Source organism: Culex pipiens, chromosome 1 (genome assembly GCF_016801865.2).
Source record: "Culex pipiens pallens isolate TS chromosome 1, TS_CPP_V2, whole genome shotgun sequence".
In the NCBI taxonomy this organism is placed as follows: Eukaryota; Metazoa; Arthropoda; class Insecta; order Diptera; family Culicidae; genus Culex; species Culex pipiens.
This window is the reverse complement of record NC_068937.1, coordinates 59,464,072-59,487,734: the sequence shown is the minus strand read 5'-3', so window position 1 is coordinate 59,487,734 and position 23,663 is coordinate 59,464,072. Positions and strand designations below refer to the sequence as shown.

At 40.2% G+C, this 23,663-nt stretch overlaps 1 protein-coding gene across 3 annotated transcripts in view; it reads right to left on the bottom strand.

Annotated features, from left to right (window-relative positions):
• Positions 1-22,813, bottom strand: part of LOC120425022 (homeobox protein Hmx) — a 30,423-nt gene extending 7,610 nt beyond the window's left edge. Inside the window, exons 1-2 of one of the 3 annotated variants that reach the window (XM_039589392.2) lie at positions 22,515-22,813; positions 21,581-22,211 (exon numbers count right to left, since the gene is read on the bottom strand). In XM_039589392.2, coding sequence (XP_039445326.1) covers positions 21,581-22,158 — 578 coding nt within the window. In that variant the 5' untranslated portion in view covers positions 22,159-22,211; positions 22,515-22,813. Of the gene's footprint in view, positions 1-21,580 lie in introns of all 3 variants that reach the window. The other 2 variants (XM_039589393.2, XM_039589391.2) reach the window with 2 other exon arrangements.
• Positions 22,814-23,663: the final 850 nt, after the last annotated feature.

Genomic DNA, 23,663 nt, shown 5'->3' with positions numbered 1-23,663 from the left:
TTCAACATTTTGCGTAAATTTTGTAACAAATATTTTTTTGAAGATTTTGTTGTTCTTCATTGTGAACCACGCTAACCCGCATAACTCCCGCTCTTCCTCGCGATGAGAGCCCTTCCAATTTCTCTCTTACCCTCTCACGATCACTCGATCGCGTTCAAAACAAATCTCTTCCAAGACGCACAACATATGTTTCGCTCTCTTTTGGGCTGTGTGTTTGTTTTTTTTTTTTGCAGCGCTCACACAGATTTTCCTCTCCTTCTTCCCTCCTTATCGACCTCTTTTCTCCCGGTTATGCTTCGCGAGTTCCCACACTTATGTGTGGCGGTTACAATCTTAAATCCGGAATTTATTTACTTTATATCTTACTACTCCAACCTCTTCGTGTAAAAAACTGAATAATAATGTTGGTTTTACAATTGCATGAACGATTTGTAAATCAAGAATTAAAAACGTTACTTAATCCACCGTAGGGTGGTTGATGCGTTCCTCACAATAACATAGTTTTGGTTTTGGTAAAATAAAAATGTTCAACCTACAAATGATAGGGTTAGCAGATTTTCAATCTTATAGTATCATTGGAAGGCCTTTTAATTATCGATCCGGATATTACTTTTATCGAAATATCTGTGATCCGATCTCCAGAAAGTGTATAAATAACACTTAAGTGCTCATAACTTTTAATCGGGTTATCAGATCTTCGATGTTTTGGGCTCATTTGAAAGGTCTTTCAATTATCTAACTAACGGCGAGTCACATGACGAACCCAGACACCATTTTCATCGAAATATCAGAGATCCGGCATCCAGAAAGTGTATAAATAATAGGGTTATCAGATCTTCGATGTTTTGGGCTCGTTGGAAAGGTCTTTTGAATACCTTTCTAAAATATATAACATGACGGAGTTTCTTACAAAACCACCCTTTTTACGATCTTCCGGACTTTCCTCAAAATGGTTTTTTAGACTAACTTTTGAAGTACTTTACTAAACTAGCGGATTATAAATAGAGACTTATGGGACCCCAAGGATTCGAATGAGACCAAAACGATCACAATCCTTTCTTCAAGTCCGGATATAATCGAGTGACATTTTTTTTGTCCACCCACCTACACACATCCACACAGACATTTACTCAGAACATGATTCTGAGTTGATAGGTATACGTGAAGGTGGGTTTACGAGGTCGGATTAAGAAGTTCATTTTTCGAGTGATTTTATAGCCTTTCCTCAGTAAAGTGAGGAAGGCAAAATACCACAATTGATGTGTGAATCTACTCTGAACCCCTACAAAAAGGTCATAAATCAATTTAACGTCAGGCATAAAGATCGATTTGTGCACCACTCCACATCACATATAATGTCACCGATTATGTGATCCCGATTAGAAGTTATTTGTGCAAAACACGCACTCCTGCTGCTGCCGTCCAGGTAAATTGAAGGTGAATACAAAGTTGATTTTAATGCGATTATCGCGCTCCCAGGCTAAGCCGGAATACGTCGTTTTCGATTTTCGTTCTTATTGCACAACAACACTGGAGTGTGTCACTCGGAAGCATTTGTCATGGTTTAGACACACTTTATTTTACCATGAAAAATTACCTGTAATTGAATACCGCCTTAGCATGCTTTATGCTCTCGCACTTTTTAAATGCTTAATTTTGTGGGGGAGACATTCATCGTTTTTCCCAGTATTGAGTTTCACCTCTAAGTATCGATTTTACGAACCAATTCCAGGTGATGTAATCCTCCCCATCAGTTGGCGAACCTGTTCGACGATTAAGCCGTTCCTAATACATGTTCCAGCTAAATGTAGGCCAACCGATCTAACTTCCCCGTATATATCGTGTGACATTCCGACGACGTCAATTGGCTCTTCGGCGAACCCCTTTTGTTACAAATCGTGGTCAATTTGGCTTACATTTTTCTCCACCATCGTGGAAAAACATTTCTACAAGTGGAAAATCAGCAATCGCTCTCTTCCATTGATTAGTTGTCCTCAGCTCCCGGTGTGGCAGATGGATCCGGACCCGGAATCCGCCGGTCGTTCCGGTTATTTTCCCTGCTGTCATTTTTAAGCGGAACGATTACAACAATAGACTTTTTTTCAATTCCAGGCGCGCGGCACAACCATCGGGGCGGATAAACGACGCGTTTTGGCCCTGGCTTTTGCCGTGATTGCGGGAAAATAATAATGAAAAACGTTTTTTTTTTGTTGCACTGCACTACCAGTACCAGCAGCAGCAGCATTTGTGTTGCTGTTTTGAGTTTTTCCTCTGCAGTACTCCCGAAGGGGCAAACAACTATTTGTTCTCGAGAACCGAGCCAGTTTAGTGGATCCTTTGTGCGCTGTGGATTGCCAATATGAGGGAGAGCATGCACAACTTTGTCGTTTTTTTTCAACTAGCAGTTTTGTCTGTTTGTTGAATGGAAAATCGTCAACTTGTGTGGTTCTGAAATGAAAAAGCTCTGAAACCAATTATTTGTCGGTAAATTGCGGTGAAGCAATTTGAAGATGTAAGGAGTTCAGATGATTGATTAGCTAAATGTACTGACATTTAACATATTTATCGCCTTTTGGAATAGTTCAAGGTTTGGTCTTACTCTTACTCTCGCTTTTGAGTTATGAATCATCTAACTCAGCGACAAGAATCGGTTCATAAACGAACACAAAGAAAACGCTCTCACGTGAGCGCCAATGCATGGCCTGAATGAGAGAAGATAAATGCAAAGTGAGCATTGCCCGCTCGTGTCCAGGGCCAGGCCTACTGTCCCAAGTTGACCACAGAGATGCTTAGTTGAAATAGAATAAGTTTGCGTTCAAGCTACACTAATTGACTAATTGCAAAAAAATAAAATTTTCATCGCTTGACAAGTTAACAAGACCTCGCTCATAAATTTCAACCCCGAACAGTTTGCCAGCCCCAATGACAGTTATGACAGTGTTTAGCTTAGCTTCGGAAGCCGACCAAGTTCCTAGTCCCTGCGTTTGCCGCGTTTTTGCTTCTTCACTTCATTACACCTTTGATCGTAAGTACACCGGATTAGCCTTGGCCGCCGATGTTGTGGAGCGGTGGTTGGAAGTAGGAAGTACCTACTTTAGCTCCTTCTCCTCACCAGCATAAAAACAATCCAAATGAGCTTAAAACCCGGCCGCTGGCTAGGGTGTGCAAATGCCGGCGGGAAGCAAAAGTGACCATTTATTTTTTAATTTGAGTGATTGAACACACACCATTCAGAGGGAGTTCACGTTACAGAAGTAAAAGTCCCATTTCCCCGTGCGCAGGTACGCAACCGAACGTCGCACGAGGTCAGTGCATCGCGCTCACTAAGTAGACTTTCGCTTCTCCTCTGTTGGTACGTACCACCTTTAGCATGTCCTCGGACAGGTATTGATTTTCGGCCCGCTCAAACTGGCACGCTAGTTATAATTTGATTTGACCGTCCGGCGGCGATCCCTGAAGACGACGACGGGGGTGCGCTCCGGTTCAAGTGCTTACGCAATCCGTCACCGCTGTCCTGTCACCGAGGACGGCACCGATACCGCGGGTGACAACCGACAGAAGCGAGGCCACCGGAAAGGTTAAAGCTCCGCGCAGTTTCACCTTTTGGCCGTTGTGTGCACGATGTAAGCCCATTGTACGGTTCAGTGAGCCGCCATTTGTCGGTGTCACGAAGACCGACGACAACATCGACGCGGTGGAAGTGAACCGAACGTGCTACTGGGAAAATTTGTTTTTACGCGCGCGCACAGTAGGCTGTATAAGAAGATTTTCTTGCCACGTCGACGTTGTTCCTAAACAGGGCGACGAGGTGTGATAATTCCGCTATTCATCGAAGCCACTCAAGGAAATAAAGGCGATGAATAGGTGAATAAATTCTTACGATCTGCCACGAGTTTTGATGCCGCTTGTAATGAAAGATTAAAATCCGCTTCCATTTATTCAGAAATGGAAGGATTTTTTCTATATTTATCTATTCAGATTTCCTATTCCATTCATTCAGTTTATCTTTTTTTTCCAATTCAATCTGTTATGTATTCAGTTTTAATGTGAAATAAACCTTTTAATAAATATAAAAAAAAAAACAAAATTGCATTTGAGTTCTCGATTGCGAGATTTCTACTCGAAACTACACCCAAAATTCAGAGTCGAGATAATCGTTCTCTCAAAATTTATTGAGGGCTCAGTGCCAAAATCGATAGAATAATGGTACCAACTCACACCATCATAACAAATGAGTTCATTCGTTAGTTGAATCAATAAATCTCCAACAAGTGTCATACATCGACTTCTGACTTCTCCTTGGTCACCAAGCTGTGGTGGCCGAGGTAGCTAAGTCATTGGATTGGTTTGTCAAAGGTCTCTGGTTCGATTCCCGTTGTCGACACTTTTGGTTTTTTGTTTGACGGATGAACTTTTTTTGCAAATGAACCTCGAGAGAATAGTTCTATCGTCCATCTCGAGCTGTGTTCTCTGCGTCCGTGAATGGTACCTCTATTCTCTCGACTCGAGACCATCATTCTCTCGGACTAGCGCTGCCAGTTTTGGGTGTAGGTGTCCGAAGGCTTGATTGCTGAGGCAATTGCAACCTCTTTTTACACCTAAGCTTCCATCCACCCCGGGATTCGAACTGACGACCTTTGGATTGTGAGTCGAACTGCCTACAAGCGACTCTACCGAGACAGGTCCCATGGAGAAGACCTGGACTGAACTAACGAACTAACTAACTACCGTTAGGTTAGACCGGAGCCAGCATTTACTTCGCCGTCCAACGGAAAAATGCCACGGGACCATCTCGACGTCGTCGTGCTATCATGTCGCACCCGCCATTTTGACGTTCCGAGAAAAACGCGTTTTAATGTTCGACCTTGAATAAACAAAAACGAAAGCACGCAATGTAAACAATAACAAACACCATTCTGTGCATTGTCCCGAAGTTTGGTTGAAGTTGGTTGCTGGAGTCCCGAGTTATAATTAAAAATGTTTACGGTAGTTTAACTTGTACGTGCGTCAAACGCATTCTGACCTGAAATCCCTTTGCCCTTTGTCGCACTTACATTAATTTTCAGGGAGTGACAAGATAGCACGACAGGATTGAAACTTCTTTTATATGTAGAGTGACAAAAATTTTTGGAGCTTTTTTGGTTTTCATTAAATATCTCAGGATTGAAATCGACTTTTGGGGATCTGTGAAGATCAAAAGATGAGGCATTGTGAGCTGCACAAAATGACGTTCTTAACTCAATATGGCCCACAATGCACGTACGGCAAGTTAGCATGACGGCGACGATCTGAGATCAAACCAAGTCCAACTGGGGTGAGAGGCAACCACGCTTACCAATACACCACCCGATTCAATAGTATACAATAACATTTTTTGAGGTTTAAAAAAACATGGTCATATATATAATATCATTTCAGCAATTTACATAAATTAATATTGAATTGTTGAAATTAAAAATTACAACATTTTGTGAACAGCTCCTGCAACACCAGTTTTAAAAATCTTGATTTAATTTAATTCACCACTCCATTAAACTATTACTTCAGGCCTAAATCAACCCTCTTCAGAAATAGAGCCCTCATAAAAACAGTCCCCCATCGAAGGCGTGGGTCGATGTCAAATGCAATTTACCACCCTCTTACCATCGGGTTTCTTCCGCCTTTGGTGGTAAAAGTCGCGGCAAAAGGCTATTATCGAATTATTAGACTCGAACAATAACACCGGGCAAAAAAAGGGGGAGCAACCCTCGTGAGCTAACGAGCATATGTCATGAGCGTGGGTGGGGGTGGGCGCTGGTGTAAATAGCTCTCTCTTCTTTATTTGTAGTGCGGACATCAAGAACAACATTATTTAGTCGGACTGGGAACCCATCAGAAAATGCTTTGGCGATGGGCGAAACCGCAACATGTTTAAACACTTGGCCCATTAGGACTAATTTCCGTCCACGGTTAGGACTAGGGAACCAGCGTCCGGCCCCCGGAAACGGCCAATGAATTTAAGTATCCTCTGACCCCTTACCAACTGAACGTTTTGAGGGGAAAATGACCGCACGAGCGTTGATTGTCGGTGGAGTGACCAGACGAATCGCGTGAAATGTTAATGACTTTCATTTCGAGAACCCGTGGCTCCGCGACGGACAATCCTCCTCATCAGCTGCTCGAAGGATGAGTGGGCACTGGTTGACATAAATATCATTTTTAAAATTGTATGAATCGATGTGTTGAAACTTCCTCATATCAATGCTGCTCGAATGGCACGTCGTCAAATGATGAAGAAGGTCTTTAAATCACACAACTTTACATTTTTTTAAACATCTAGACATCAACAGAGAAAAAAGGACTTTCAAATTGTACAATTTTGTTATTTTGTGTTGTTTTGCCGGCCAGTGTAACCTTTTCCATCCGTCCTTTGATGTGACTACGTAAAACACAATGATGTGTGCACTCCCTTTTTTAATATCCCGCCGAAGAAGCCCAACGGACACCACTTGCATGATTTATGAGTGGTTCATGTTAAAAAATGATTAAGTACTCGCACCGCAACGATACAAATGCAAACCACATCGTTAGCACGTGGGGTGTTAGCCGGGCTAGTGCAGACGGAGATGAATTAATTTGGGGGACTGACTGAGATAAGCAAACGCAAACGTTAGTTTAGGGGTTTTCATCTTTTAGTTAAATTAAAGCTATTAAAAGCTTATTTCAAATTACAGCTCCGAATAAAATGAGGCTATCCATACAGGCTCTCTAATGTTCGGAGTCACATTATTCTGGGAAATTGAAATCGAAGACTGATTTGTTGAGATCGGACTTGGAGTCGTTCAATCCTGAAGGCGGAGTCGTAGTCGGCTAATTCAGAACAAATTTGTATGGAAGTTGCTACACCCAAAGTTAAAGAACGAGGGGATAGTCCTCACGATAAGAAACGTGAGGAAAGTGCTATTTTGCGAGAGTATAGTCCTCTCGCGTGTTCATTCGTTCATTGGAACAGTTCATCCTATTGAGTGGCTTATATGGACAAATGACCGCCGCTAAGTTACCGAACCATGGTGGCCCATACGGCAAAGGCACGGTTCAATATGCCGAAGGTCTTGGGTTCGAGTCTCGGTACCGGTACTTTTTTTTTGGTAGATGAACTTTTTTTTGAAGATGAACCATGAGTAAAGTACTCTCGGTAATTTCGAGGTTAATCTTTCCGTCCGCACACAGTACCATTTTACTACCGAATCGTGCTCTTTATCCTCTCGTATGCCGATACCCCAAATATATTAAGCCGGGGGCAGGTCTATTTGAAGAGTTGCATTGGAACTCAGAATCACTAAATTTTCAGAAGCTCGAGACGGAGTCCCAACAAAGTAAATCTTCAGAAGAAGTGGAGTAGTCGGGTGTTTTTGGAATGCTGTGGTCGAAGTAGGAGCTGAAACTAAAACAAAAACATCCACTTTAACGACCCACAGGTATTTTGTGGTCTCTATTGCAAGTTTCCTAGGAGAACCTAGGAGTCCAAAGGCTTGAATGGGGAGAGCACCTGAACCTATTTTTACTCCTATGAATCCCAGGGTTCGAACTGACGTCCTTTGGATTGTGACCCAATCGCCGATCAGCGCCTTCACCGGAGCAGGCTTGGTTTGGTGTGTTGTATGTACTTATACGGGGACGACGACTCCTACACCTTGAATGACTTAACGGCCTAACAACAACCAAGGCCGGGACCGACGCTTTATTTCTCCATCTGATGAAAGACTGGAGCAGATGGGAATCGAATCCATGATCATCCACTATAACAAAGTGAACAGCGTGGCCATTCGGCCACGCCTACTGAAGCCAAAGTCGTCAATTTTCAAAAACCGGATTTATTAAATCTACTGAAGTTGGAGTCAGAGTCGAAGTTGTTGAACAATAAACCAAACTCCGCAGCCCATGCTCGATCAAAAAAAAAATTAAGCAAATTCTTCTGTTTAAAATATTTCAAATAATACCATCCAACTTGAGTTAATGCTGCAAAAAACCCCAATCTGGGTTAGCCACTGTTCTAATCAGCCACAACCCACCGTGCAAACACCACGCTCTTTCAACTTTTACCACGAAGCGTTCTCGCACTTGTAACAAACGACCTTTCAACTCACACACACACACACACACACACACACACACACACACACACACACACACACACACACACACACACACGTCGTCGCATTTAATCGCTAATTGAGACTGATTTCAAACGCTCTTCCCGCCCGCAGACATCATTATCACCCATCGCAGTGTGCCATGCCAACACCCACACTCTGTGATTGTCATCTATTTGTGTCGTCCACCAGCTTTCTAGGACCGCCGCAGGACACTATTTGAGCGTCAGCTATAGCAGCGCCTGCTTTGTTGTTTTTTAAAGGCCTGGCCAATCTCCATTAGGTCCGGCCTACTATACACGGCACAGTGGGGCGAGGTGGCAATCTAGCGGGACAAAATTAATAGCGCTCTGGGGTTACGTCCTAGAGCTTCGGTGTCTTCAGCAAAGTTGTTCAGAAAAATCAGGGCTACATTTTGGTACTAAAATGTAGTTTCAATTTTGGCCGCATAGGTGGCGCTGAAATCTAACTTTTTCTAGTGACCTTCTAGCGAGTTGGTGTCTTCGACAAATTTGTAGATCTCGCCAAATTACGTATAGTCACGGAACATGTCAAAATTCTCAAAAATAACTGCGTAAAGTTACAGTTAGTTTAAAAAATAGTTATAATTAAGCTATGAATATTCAGTCAATCTAGCGGGACAAAATTAATAGCGCTCTGGGGTTACGTCCTAGAGCTTCGGTGTCTTCAGCAAAGTTGTTCAGAAAAATCAGGGCTACATTTTGGTACTAAAATGTAGTTCCAATTTTGGCCGCATAGGTGGCGCTGAAATCTAACTTTTTCCAGTGACTTCCTAGCGAGTTGGTGTCTTCGACAAAGTTGTAGATCTCGCCAAATTACGTATAGTTACGGAACATGTCAAAATTCTCAAAAATAACTGCGTAAAGTTACAGTTAGTTTAAAAAATAGTCATAATTAAGCTATGAATATTCAGTCAATCTAGCGGGACAAAATTAATGGCGCTCTGGGGTTACGTCCTAGAGCTTCGGTGTCTTCAGCAAAGTTGCTCAAAAAAATCAGGGCTACATTTTGGTACTAAAATGTAGTTCAAATTTTGGCCGCATAGGTGGCGCTGAAATCTAACTTATTCCAGTGACCTCCTAGCGAGCTGGTGTCTTCGACAAACTTGTAGATCTCGCCAAATTACGTTAAGTTACCGAACATGTCAAAATTCTTAAAAATGTACAAAATTGGTTATTTAAAAATGAAATTACGTTATTTTCATTTAAAAGACTGAAAAATTATCTATCACTTGAAGTTTTTTTAATTTCTGTTATTTTTTGGAAATTTTTGGTATTTAAAAATAATAGAAAACAGAAAATAACAATTGTCTATCAGTTTTGTTTATTTTATTGTTTTAGGTGTTTGAAAAGGTATTTAGTTTAATTTCTTGTGTTTTCATTGAAATTTGAGACCATTTTTAGGTGACATAAAATCTGAACAATTTATGTAGTGGCCTAATTTTATCTTTCAATAAATTGTAACGTTTTGGACGTTATTTTGCAACAATTAGACTTTGGCCATGGTCGAGTGGAGGCAAAAAAAAAATAAAAGAAATATAAAAAGTGAGATTACAAGCCAGAATTTAAACATTTCAATAAAAAATAATGGTTATAAAATATATTATACAAAAGTACTCTTGATTTGCAATCATTATTTTCAAAAAATATAAGATTCGGCAATAAAAAAACATTTTAGCGATACTGTTCATCTAAAATTTAATTAAATTAAAATTGTTTTTAAATAAACCCGAACATGCACAAAATTATTTTTAACGCAGAGCAATTCATTTTAAATGGATTTCAGCTGACTGCACATAAGTTTCCATTGAAAGTTTGATTTTTATTTTTTTTTTGAAAAAATATGCTCTACCTCTGATTTGGGGGTGGTGACAAAAGCATTGAAACATACAGTATGTAAAAAAGTATGTTTACACCCCTTGGGCACTATGCACAAATTGTGATGAAACATGTAAACAATTTAAAGTTTGACAGAAACCTAGTACTTTTTGTTCAGAAACTCATGCCGAATATTTTGCTACAAAAAGCTCATGAAAAGATGGTTTCAATAAAAAGTTATATAACAAATACTATTACAAAAATCAAAAAAGGGGCGAAAAAATGTGTACACTTTTCGAAAAATTAACATACATAAAGTTATTTGTTGACATATCACCATAAATCCAGTCTCCCAACTCCAAATAGGCATCTTTGACTGGTTAAAAAATAATTTGGATTGAATATAAAGTTTACTTACTACTTAGTATAAATGTTTATATAACTTTGGAAATTCTATATAAAACTTATCTAAGCTTAATTTTGCATACTTTTAGTTTAACTAAATGTCAATATCTTACCATAGAATTGCTAAATAAAGTTTTTGAATCGTATACTGGTTCGGATGCGACGAAGTACTAAGTAATTTTGACAAAGTTTCTAAGAAATTTTGTCCCGCTAGATTGACTGAATTTTCATAGCCTAATTATAACTATTTTTTAAACTAACTGTAACTTTGCACAGTTATTTTTAAGAATTAAGACATGTTCGGTGACTATACGTAATTTGGCGAGATCTACAACTTTGTCGAAGACACCAACTCGCTAGGAAGTCACTGGAAAAAGTTAGATTTCAGCGCCACCTATGCGGCCAAAATTGGAACTACATTTTAGTACCAAAATGTAGCCCTGATTTTTCTGAACAACTTTGCTGAAGACACCGAAGCTCTAGGACGTAACCCCAGAGCGCTATTAATTTTGTCCCGCTAGATTGACTGAATATTCATAGCTTAATTATAACTATTTTTTAAACTAACTGTAACTTTACGCAGTTATTTTTGAGAATTTTGACATGTTCGGTGACTATACGTAATTTGGCGAGATCTAGAACTTTGTCGAAGACACCAACTCGCTAGGAAGTCACTGGAAAAAGTTAGATTTCAGCGCCACCTATGCGGCCAAAATTGGAACTACATTTTAGTACCAAAATGTAGCCCTGATTTTTCTGAACAACTTTGCTGAAGACACCGAAGCTCTAGGACGTAACCCCAGAGCGCTATTAATTTTGTCCCGCTAGATTGACTGAATATTCATAGCTTAATTATAACTATTTTTTAAACTAACTGTAACTTTACGCAGTTATTTTTGAGAATTTTGACATGTTCCGTGACTATACGTAATTTGGCGAGATCTAGAACTTTGTCGAAGACACCAACTCGCTAGGAAGTCACTGGAAAAAGTTAGATTTCAGCGCCACCTATGCGGCCAAAATTGGAACTACATTTTAGTACCAAAATGTAGCCCTGATTTTTCTGAACAACTTTGCTGAAGACACCGAAGCTCTAGGACGTAACCCCAGAGCGCTATTAATTTTGTCCCGCTAGATTGACTGAATATTCATAGCTTAATTATAACTATTTTTTAAACTAACTGTAACTTTACGCAGTTATTTTTGAGAATTTTGACATGTTCGGTGACTATACGTAATTTGGCGAGATCTAGAACTTTGTCGAAGACACCAACTCGCTAGGAAGTCACTGGAAAAAGTTAGATTTCAGCGCCACCTATGCGGCCAAAATTGGAACTACATTTTAGTACCAAAATGTAGCCCTGATTTTTCTGAACAACTTTGCTGAAGACACCGAAGCTCTAGGACGTAACCCCAGAGCGCTATTAATTTTGTCCCGCTAGATTGCCACCTCGCCCCACTGTGCACGGTACGTGCGTCCATCGAATCAAACCGCCACCGCCGGGCAATACCGGGTAAAGTTGCGACATCGATAAAACAACGAATTAACGAGTTTTCCTGCGGAGGGTTATCTCGGTGGGAGAAGGGTTAAAATGGAAAATGTAATTGTCACCGGATCAATACGGGCTACCGTGTGGCGGCAAGCTTGCAGCATCCTCTGGAAATGCGCGTTCAGCACAGGTGAACACGAACGCCATGTGTATATCGAATGATGGCCTGCGGAAAGAATTGTTAGCACCGATTTCCGCAACACCGCCGTGCATCTGGTCCCGCGGCGTGCCGTTTTTCAATCCGGTTAGCTCACCGATGTACGATCCTGTTTCAGCGCGACTGTAAACATGCGATATAACATGTGATTTGTTATCTGTCAATGTGCATGTGAACACGGTCGTCCCGTTTCGCGCTTCGCTCCGTGATAATGAACCATCGCCAACTACGATGATGATATCGCGCATCGCATCGAAACGTAGTTTTACCGTGTTGTGCATGCAATTTTCAGCATTGCATGCGATTCAGGACACGATGCGGTCGGTGGTGGCTTCAATCGATAACCATTTGAGAGAAAGTGCAGTGTTTTGTTCTGCGGCGGAAACCGGCACGGGACGTCCCAGGACGACGAAATACGGACGAGCCAAAACCGAACGGCACGAGCTTTTGATAACAACAATAACAGAACTCATTTGAAAATTAATCGATAACGGTTGGAAGAGACACATCGGTGCTCTGCTACCAGGATAGCTGATGCGATTCCGTCAGGACGACGATGAATTTGAAAATGGTGATGACACGTGGTGCGGTTGCGGTTGGAGTGATTGACACCTGCTAGCGCCGTCGACACATTGATTGTTGTCGATGCAAATAGTGCTGCATAATCTTTTCCTAAGACCAGCTGCAACTCGTGTGTGTTGAGATTCTTCAATAACATCGGTAATACGACCCCATCCTGCTGCTTCATTCCGGCGAAAATTGCACACTTCGCACTCTGCTTTGTGCCGCTCGAAGCCTCCCGTTACAAACGGATTTCAATTCCAATCAAATTTCGTAAGCAATAGAAAAGAAAGATCCTTTGAATTCGCACCGAAGAGCAAGAAGCTATAGCTGCCGCCCGCCGTTAAAAAGGCAGATGGTTATCAAAAGAATCCCGCGTGGCGTTTCCTTTCAATTTTCGCAAAACGCAATCGTTATGGCGAAAATCGGAGCCCGCGCTTTTCCGCCCGGTCACCCTTCTTGGCCGTTCCGCCGGTGGCGGAGCACGCTTTGCATGGCACAGCACAATACGATGGTTTTATCGCTTTTTAATCAAAGCAAATGTGCGCTCACCTACAACTGCCTCTTTACCTTTTCATACACATTGAGTTGACGAGGACGAGGGGGCGAGCGATTGCAGCGCTCCCGTTGAGGATTGTGCGGCGGATGACGAACAAGTGACGGTTTAGTAGTGATTAAAAGATGCCTTTTGTGTCGGATGTGGAGGAGGGAGGACAGTAACCCTACAGTGCTTAAAAGATGTCAATGTGCTGGTCGTTGAAAACGCATTACGGTGATTGATTTAAGAAAAAGCTTGTTGACAGGAGTGTAGCTCAAACTGTTTTTGAAACACTACTGGCATTATTTGTTTCAACAAATAATTAGTTGATGATTTTCACTGGATCGTTTCTTAAGCATCTATTGTGAATTTATGATGTTTGAAAACAAGTATGAGTATTTTATAAATTTGAGTAAACAAAATTAGACTTGGGGCGAAAAAAATAATATCATATTATCATCTTTATTTATTTAAATTTAATTATAATTTACTAGCAACATTGAAGATTTTCAAGTAAAAAGAATCCCAAAAAAGTAGAAAGTCATGTAAAAGTAAAAGTTGACATTTATAAAAAAAAAAAGGATCATGACAACGGTCAGCGAACGTAAACAAGCTACAGTGCCATCAAACATCAAACAATTAGAACACTCAAAAAAATGACTTCGCGTAAACGTGAACAGCGTTCATGCCACCGGGAACCAGGAAGAAAACTGTTCAACTTTTATTGTGCATTGCACCATGAAAGTGAACAGTTTTCTTCCTGGTTCCCGGTGGCATGAACGCTGTTCGCGTTTACGCGAACTCATTTTTTTGAGTGAAGGTACTTAAAAATCATATCGAAATATCGAATATTGAAAAATTAGGAGTCGGCTCAACTTATTTTCAATGCAAAAGACCTATTTAAATGGAATGAGTTAGAAAAGGCAATCCTTTTCATTTGACATCAGCATACCATATTAACCTTTCATAAATGCCATTTTAATATTCAACGGCAAATTAAGTAAAAGTAAACATTAGATCACGATAACGCACCGGATGACGTTCCAAGTCCGCCGGGATGCCGGACGCGTGTCGAAATTACCCGTGTGTGTCAGGGATGTGTGTTTGTTAAAAACCAACAAAATCATTGATCAGATGGTGCCGATAAGATAAGTGTTGATTCTAAAACCTCTAATTCGAAGGGCGCGTGTAGTCTGTCCCACAGCCTGACGACCTCACGGTTGGAAATATATCGCTTTTTTATTTAATTTCCACTAATTGCCTACGCCGCTGGAAGAGTGCATAGAGTGCAAACGGTCAACAGCCGGTCATAAAGCGTTTCTAATTTTAATTAGAGAAACATATCCTGCCAAATCGGTGGGGAATCCTTTTTGGTTCGCTTCTTCCGCGTGGTGTGCGGGTATTTTTCGCAAATTAATTTGTAGCTAATTTGTGAAATGGAAAAATAACGAGCCTATCGCATGACCGGTAGCACTTTTTGTCGACACGCGGGTTTAGGCTATCTTCGCGTTTTCAGCAACTGTCAGATCAAAGCAAGCTGGCGTGAACACGGTGGGACGCGATCCCAGTAGACGTAAATCTTTGGGGACTTTTTAGAGGGGTGCGTTTTGGCGGGAGAGTTGACCAAAGTATTCCAGTGGGATAGTGGGTAAAATGAGTAGTTGAAACTTCATTGCGTGAATGAGTCGAGCTCATTCCATAGCATCATCGCTCAGGTGGCACGTCGTCGTGTATTTAGTAATCAGTTAAAGATTGCCTTGCGAATCAAACTGTCAAAAGTGTAGGGAAGAAGTTCACATAGTCATCCTCTTCATAGCGGTAAATTTTACGAAAATACATTGAGAATTTTAAAACTACCACTTTTTTAACTAAATCCTACTCGGGCTATTTTGCTGGAACCTTTGAATGTAACGTCATGATTCGAATTCCCGGACGCTTCGAAACCCGGACACTTCAACTTGTTTTATCAAATATTTGGATATAAGTTCGCATTATGAATGTCAAAACTGTGTTCTTTGATGAATTCTAACATCAACATTCATTTAAAGATTGTTTGAACGCTATAGTTAATGCCAAAAAAATTAAATAAAATAAAATTATAAGTTTACCAAACATGCGAAACATTTCAACGGAAATATTTCATAGGCGTCCGAAGCACCGGGAAGGTAGAGCAGAAATTTATGTTTTTGATTTCCTTAAATTCTAGCAAATTTTTATATAAACTATCGATTGTTTTGATGTTAACAGCTTATTTGAGACCTAAAGAATGCCATTCACTAACATTTCAGTCCAAATTTGTGCGATTCATAAGCAAAATCGAGTGTCCGGAATTCGAAGCAAAAGTGTCCGGATTTCGAATCAGCTTTTAACAGTGTCCGAGATTCGAAGCACAACTAGTCATTTTAATTTTCAAATTCTGATGAAAAATTGTTAGAAAAGACATATTTTGCATGCATTCTCTTAAAACTGACTGTTTATACTAAATCCTGATGATATTTCTACATTTCCAACTTATTACATGATTTTTTGCCAGCTAAAACGAAAATGATATGAAGTGTCCGGATTTCGAATCATGACGTTATTGTACGGATGCAAGGATCAATCATATTGATTCCCAATGCCACATCCGGTCTGCAGATTGCATCTAAATTCTGCACCAATTAAATGCTCCCATGTTTTCCCTACAAATTCAATTCGACACCTCAAATGTGAAACGCTAACTTGAGGCGCCATATCTGCACTGCCGAATCTCTAACCTCCCGAAATACGGTAATGAATGCCATAATCGCCTTAACTCGTTTGCGTTCCGCCTCGCCGGAACTATCAAATTGTTAGGAAGTTTCTACCACTTTCGGAGTGCTATTTTTGATCATTCCCCTACAACTCGAAACCCCGACAAAATGGCTTCTTCTATTAAATGTTTTTTGTTCGTGTGTACGCCGTTGTTATTCTCCTGTCAGCACAAGATTTCATTTGACATCTGAATAGTGTGCCATGGTTCCTATGGTGCCATGCCTAACTAAACCGGAGCAAAATTATACACACAGTAGCAATTACCCTCTCGTCTCTCTCTCTTTCTGTCTATCTTTAGGCGCATATACCACGACCGATTGCTTCCGCAAAACTCGCTATGAATACATGTTTGCTTAACTTTTTCTCCTGTTTGTGTACCCTGGCTGCGGCAAACATATATAGCTCGCTCTCTGTGTGCTAAACGGTAGTAAATAGGGTCCGAGACCACCATCCTTCCCAGCACAGCCAAGCCAGCAGCACCATTAGAGATAAATCCTACTGTCTGCGAGAGGGTTTCAGGAAAAGTGGCCTTTTGCGATACAGGAGCCAGCCAGAAGTTGCAGATTAACACTTAGACGCCCGAGGTTGTTCTGTCGTTTGGATTGACCGTTCCTTAACCGATTTTTTGAATTTTCGAACTGAGCTATTGAAATCAAAGTCCCTCTATATATATATTATCATAAAATTGTTTTTTACCTTTCACTTAATTAATAGTTTGTACTTGAGATAGGAGAGAATGAAGCTCATTTGATAAAGATTCTTCCATGATTGCTGCTCGCATTTAACGTCGAAAGTATATATTTCATTTGGTGCACTGTTGCAGTGAGAAAAAGTAAAAGAGAGTTTTCTCCGCCCGGGAGACTAGGTGTTTTGGTTATGTGTATGATAACTATTGCGCAGCTCATGAGGAGTGCTGTCGACGATACTTTTGGACCACATGCTACCGCCGAGATGGCCTTGGAGTAGTGGTGTCAAGTAGAGATTAAACCGGCGCAATTTGGACCACTTGTGAAGGGAGACATTCAAGTGGGGTATCAAAGATTACCTTTGAAAGTATTTCAGCTCGTTCTCTTATGTATATTTATTTAGGACGACATGTATGTAAAATAATCATCCCTACCCAAACAAAAATGGCAAATTAATCGTTACTTCTATGCGGCACTCTACCCTTCCAGGACAAACCCAGAAGAGGTGATCTTTGCGGAACAGTTTGTAAACTCTGAATGCACCCTGAGTTAATGGCATGTGAGCGGTAATACTATCCGTTACATGCACCGCCGTCCTTATGGTAACCTACTTTGGCCAGCAGGGGGTATCTCGCTCCTGGAAAAACTCCGCCAATCCGACCTTGTACTCCGACTGCGGAGTTATGGGACACAACACAGGAGGAGAGACGTGCTGTGCTCAGGGCAAATACGGTGGGATAATCGCTTCAATTGAACAAAGCGATGGCGAATACAAATGAAAAAGTACTCTCTGGCTGGCTCTCACTGGCTAATTGGGTGTAATTTGTTTAAATAAACAGCAAAACTGACGAAGATGTGACAGGGATGCTTTAGCCCGAAAACGGCAGATGTTCGGACACTTTTTCCCCTTGTTGGAACTGACGCGGGATGAAAAATGAGAAGGACAATCTGAGCGCCCCACCTGGAAGCCCCCCTTCCTATCTTAGAAATCCCACCCGGCTAGTGAATTGTAGGTAATTGTGTAAAACACGCTAATTCTTAATCATCAGTTTACCTCAAAAGCGTCTTCAAGAAAGCAAAAAAAACGACAAGATAAAAAAGCGCGGTGGCAGCAGTATCATGTTTTGCGGATCGTCTTTTGTCGCGCGCGCGTCTTTATCTTCTTACGTTTGTCTTATGGCGGGAAATCTTCCCTCGCTGCAAGGCAAAGTCACCCTCCACAGTTTCCTTCAAGAATTTACCTGCAGAGAGGCGCGCACTTTGAATAATGAAGAACGGAAGGAAATGGTTAGGCGTGTCCAGCAAGCTGAGAGCGTGTTTTGCGTGGTAAAACATTGATGTTTTTTCTATTGTTTTTTTTTTGTTGAACTGGATTTCAAGGCAGATATTTTTTTAAATATTTTTGCTTAGATATTTTGAAGTATTAAGAGTTAAAAAAGAGGCAACTATTTGAACAACACAGGAAAAAAAAGCTCATACACTTTTGCAAAACAAATTGTTGTGTGTCAAGCTATAACTCAATATATTGGCAGTATGTAAAAGGTTTTTTTTTTGTCACAACATTTTACTGAAATTACTGAAAAGAAGAAGAAGAAGCCAGACTGTTGAATTATGAGTTATCGTCGTATGGGACCATCCATAAACCACGTGGACACTTCAGGGGGGGGGGGAGTGCGATTGTCCACGATCCATACAAAAAAGATTTTTTTTATATGGACAATTGTCCACGAAGGGGGGGGGGGGGGTAACATATTCCCAAAAAAGTGTCCACGTGGTTTATGTAAAGTTCCTATACGGTAATATACTTTTGGACGGTACTGTAAAATTACTTGCACCAATTTAGGCTGGTACAAATATTTTTAAAAGTTTTTGTCACCCCCCCCCCCCCCCTTCAAAATTGGCCCGAAAAATCAGCGGGCAAAACAAATATTTTTACAATAAACTTCAAAATTTCAATGAAAATTCAAGTGCAACCAGCTGAAATCAAATTAAAATACATTCTTCTGCGTTTAAAATCATTTTTAGCCTGTTGGGTTTATTAAAAAATCTTATGATTTTTTGAAAATTTTCGATGCAAAATCTTTTTTTTCGATACAATTTTTGTTTTTGTCAGATCTTAGATTTTTTGAAATCTAATGATTGCAAAACAACTGAACTAGTGTAAAATGCATTTTAAAACACTTTTTTCATTTAAATGTGAAGACTATGGCTTGTTATTTAAATTTTTATATTTATTTATTTTTTTGCCCCCCCCCCCCACCCCTTGACCTCGGCCAGGGCCGAGGGACAAAAACTTTTTTAAATATTTGCATCGGCCTTATGTTTTCTAAAAAAAATATAAACTTTTCCACAAAACATAGACCAAACTTGATTAAAGATTTTTGCCAAATAAGACTATCAAGCATAACTTTTCAGAAAATCTTGCATACCGTAAACTGGGGTCAATCGGGACACATGGGGCGAATTGGGACAGCAGTTTTGACCATGTTGGAGCACAGTATTTTGATTTTTCTGATTGGTTTCGGATATAACAGACTCAGGCCAACAAAATGTGTACATCCATTTCCAAATTTAAAAGCTTTAAGTGCTCTAAAATCTGCTGTCCATATTCAGACTGTAGTCCCGATTCACCCCAGATTACGGTATACATTTTTAAAGATTTCCACAAGAAATTTCGATATTATTTTTTCTTTGCGAAAAAAAATCGATTGTTTGTATACTTTGCTAAGATAATCGTTTTCTTCGAAATATAAAGAATACATTTGCCTTTTTTGGAAAAGAAAGGAAACAGATTTGATTTAAGTAAAAAAAATAACGAGTTTTTTTAAGGCAAAAATGTCAGAGATTGATTGCAGCACACTCTTAAACTTTTTTAAAATCTGTTTTCAGAGCATTAAAATATTCATTTTCACCTATTAATAAAACAAATTTGGAGACATTTAGTTGTATCATTGCCGCGATATAGCTATTTGTAGTTAGCCGTTTCATATAACGAGTGCCACGATATCCCAACACTGCTTTGACTAAATCGGCTTAAAATTCTGGTAAAGCCTCTTTAAACCGGTCCCGTGTGCATAACGAAGAACAAATTTCAAAAAGTTTATTTAAAAAAATATATTATTTTTTAATGTTTTTCACATAAACTATGCGCAGCTTTTGATCTTTGTATTTTTTAAATGCAAAATTTCAAAATCGGGCTTGCGATTCATCACCCCAAATTTCAGCCAATGTGGTCCATCCGATCTTGAGGTATCGTGGTACTCGTAAATCAACTCGGTGTTTAGAGGTGGGCAAAACCGCTCTTTTTTAGGAGCCGCTCATTTTCGTTCGATCATTAAAAAGAACCGCTCTTTTGAACGGCTCTTTCACTCTTTTTTTTTATTAATAAAAAGGTTATTTTTAAGAATGGTGTGATTTTTAAAGTTATTTTACATTGGAAATCATTTGAAAAAAAATCTAAAACCCTGAGGATGTCCGGTCTCTATGTCAAGATTTCTACTTGAACCTAAACGTTCAAATAATTGAATGGCATCCAAACTTAAATCTAGGGTTTTGGAGAAATTGCTATCAGTTTTAAAATTGCGTTTATTTTTGCCAAAATTGTGCTGACTATTTTATTTGGAAAAAAAAATTCGGCGAACTCTTTTCTACATTCTGATTTAATTTTTAAAGTCTATAAACGCTGAAGTTTAATCGGACAAGATAATTTAATTTTGATAATATTTTACAAGTTAAGCAATTTTAAATGCTCAAATTTGTATTTTGGTAATACTTTAATGTACGATCAGTTGAATTTTAAAGAAAAGTAGGAAACTGAAAATTAGCTTGAAAACATTTAAGTGGTCTTTGGCAGCAATGCTATTTTGGGATTAATTTTTATAAGCAATTATACTTCAATTTAGAATTGCGTTTTCAATTCTCAATAACAAATGTTATGCTACAATTTGTTCGAGATTTAATAAATTATAATTATAGCAAGTTTAAAAATCGTTCAATCTAGGAACGGTTCTTTCAAAAGACCAGAGTTTAAAAAAGAACCGCGGTTCTTTTTTGGAAGCCATGGTTCGAACCGGCTCTTTGAGCGGCTCGCTCTATTTTGCCCACCTCTAGTGTTTAGAGAAAAACGCTCACACAGTTTGACAGTTCGCTTTGCGCATGGCAACATGTTGTGCTTAAATTGTCTCTTAGTCAGTTTAGTCATGAAATATCGGGAGTGATGGAAAACCTTTTTAGTGGATTTAGTACATTTTCTGTAATATTAAATGTTGTGATTTTCTACATGTTTGTAAAAATGGTTCATCCCAATTAATTGGAATTGGAAACACAAATTATATTTTTCATAGTTTAAAGTTGATAACGTGTGTAATAAAGAAGAAAAAAATAAACATAGAATTACTTGTGAAAAAAATACGAAAAAACAAATGGATTTTTGAATCGCGAAATTTTTATTGTTCGTTTTTTCCATATTTAGTAATTTAAAAAAAACCCAATTGCTAAATAAGGAAAAGATACAATATCCTAGAATAAAGAAATTTTGTTCTTTTTTTTCATTTCAGTGTAAGCTCTCATCCACCCGAGATTTGAACTGACGACCATTGGATTGTGAGTCCAATTGCTAACCAGCGACTCTACCGTCGCAGTTTTATAATACCTTTTCCAGGGAGACGACTCATACGCCTGAGCTTACGACCTAACCAGTCACAAATTCAGTGAATTTGCAACTTTTCGATGAACAAAGATAGCACGACTTAATCCATACATAATACATTTTTGTATGGACACAAAATAACTGACAAAACATGTGAACGAAAAAAAATCACCTAGTTCGTTGCCAAACGAGTAGGAATGTCACGATCGTTATTCAATATTCCGACTAACTGACGATATATTGATAACACATTTTTAAAGTCAAACACTTACCTCGAAAGCATCGCCGCATCCTGCGGACTTGCTCCGTTGGCCAACGATCCGCAACCTCCTCCATTTGAAGACACTACGGCAGCAGCGGCCGCCGCAGCAGCCGCCGACAACGGTAACGACGGGATTGGCGTTATCACACCGACGCCCCCCTTTTTTGCACTTGGTTCGCTCCGGCTAAGGATGCTCGAGATAGAAAAGCTGGTGTATCCTGGGGTGGTCGAGGTTTTCCCCACCGTCGGATGTCCGCCTTCCGGCGTTGTCGGTGGAGGCGTCTTTGGTGGACTAAGCCGCGACTCTGGACTGTGCGAGAAGCTTGAGTTGTTGTTATTGTTGTTACTTAAGCCACTAGCTATGCTGTGATAGTTGTGTTGACTAGATGCATTATGCTGGTGCAGGTGACTAGCGAGGGCTGGGTGATGCTGGAGGTGGCTGTGGTGGAGATGGGTACTATCCGGCGAAGATATCTGCTCATCATCACTGTGTGGTCCGCGAGGACTATCCGAGCCTAGCGCTCCTCGCGGGCTCGGTTCCGGGCTGGACACCACGTTAACGTCAATATCCACATCGGGGGAAGACATGTTTATTTCGTTTGTATTGATCTACACTGGTAAACTTGAGTGACTTGAAGTAGCTATGAAACCAAACAATTTCAATTAGTCACGACGGTTATACTATCATCTTCCTTAAGATTCACACTGGCACACACCCGAATATCCGACGCGACGCGGAAGCTAATCAAAACTCTACTGGAGCACTGATTTCTTCCACATCTCTACACTTGTGTTCATAGGCCACTACTGCTGGACGCAATCCCGCTAAACATCCGTCAGACCACAAGGTATTCCGTTCCTCCTTTCATTCACTCTTCCCTGTACGGTGGTGTTGCAGTCCCCGATCGTCCTGGACATCGACTAGAGTACTAGTACACCGATACCATGCTCGAGCGCCAGGACCCACGTTGTTTACTCCTCGACGGCGTTCAAATTACAAAATGAGTTTAACATACAACAAAATTATTAAACCCCATTTAACAAACAACTTGTGAACCGCTTGTTTGTTTTGTTATGGATTTTATTGCCGCTGTGCTTCGTACGATTTGCTACTGCTCCTGCTACTGCTTCTCTACTCTTCACTCCCTTCGGCGCTCGTCTGCGCACATGCCAACAATCTCGAACTTCGAACACAGGACAAGCAACAAACACCATTCCGGCTCAGAACTTGTACCGCCAAGGACTAACCGCTGTGGACAGCGTAGTAGGCTAGAGCAGGATATCAAGCAAGCGAAATGGGCTATGTTCGAAAAATGCGTTCGTTCGTGTTCGAAAAGGGGAATTGGTAAAAAGTTATGTAGGCGTGGCAAATTTTTATGTACATACTTGTCTGTATGTGTGCGAGAGAAAGGTTCGGTGAGGAAAACTTTCGTTATCCTTCGAGCGGGCTAGCTGGAACCTGGGCATGTATGAGTGTGGAGGGGTGACTTGGTTTTAATTTCATTCAAATTTCGGAGGGGATTTCGCAAACTTGTTCCTTGTTGAACACTGAAACGCTACTTTGATTCAGAATGGTGTGCATGTGTGCGTAGTTAGTGGATCCTTACAAGGACGATGCGTAAACGGTAGCTTGTTATTGTTTTTATATGGAAGACAATGTGTTTTCGTTAGACTCTTTCTGCATCAAAAGCATAAAATAAATCATTGAGTTATAAATGATGTTTTTGTTTACTTTTTAAGTTGAAGCAAACCATCCTAGTAGGGGGAGAGGGGGTAATATGCACCCCCTAAGGGAAAACTGTGATTTCTCAACCATTACAGCATTACTGTGGAAGAATTTTGTTCGATGTTCTAAAACTACTATTATTCTTCGTCATCCTTGTGAAAAAAGTCTTAAAAAAACCTCAAAATTGTTCGAAAATATCAAATTTCTAAAAAAATTTTTGATTTACTTCAAACAACCATGCGGGGCAATATGCACCGCAACATTGGGGCAAAATGCACTACAACAACGGGGCAAAATGCACCACAACATGGGGCAAAATGCACCGGGTAAAAGCAGTTTTCACTAGTCACCACTAGATGACACCGCT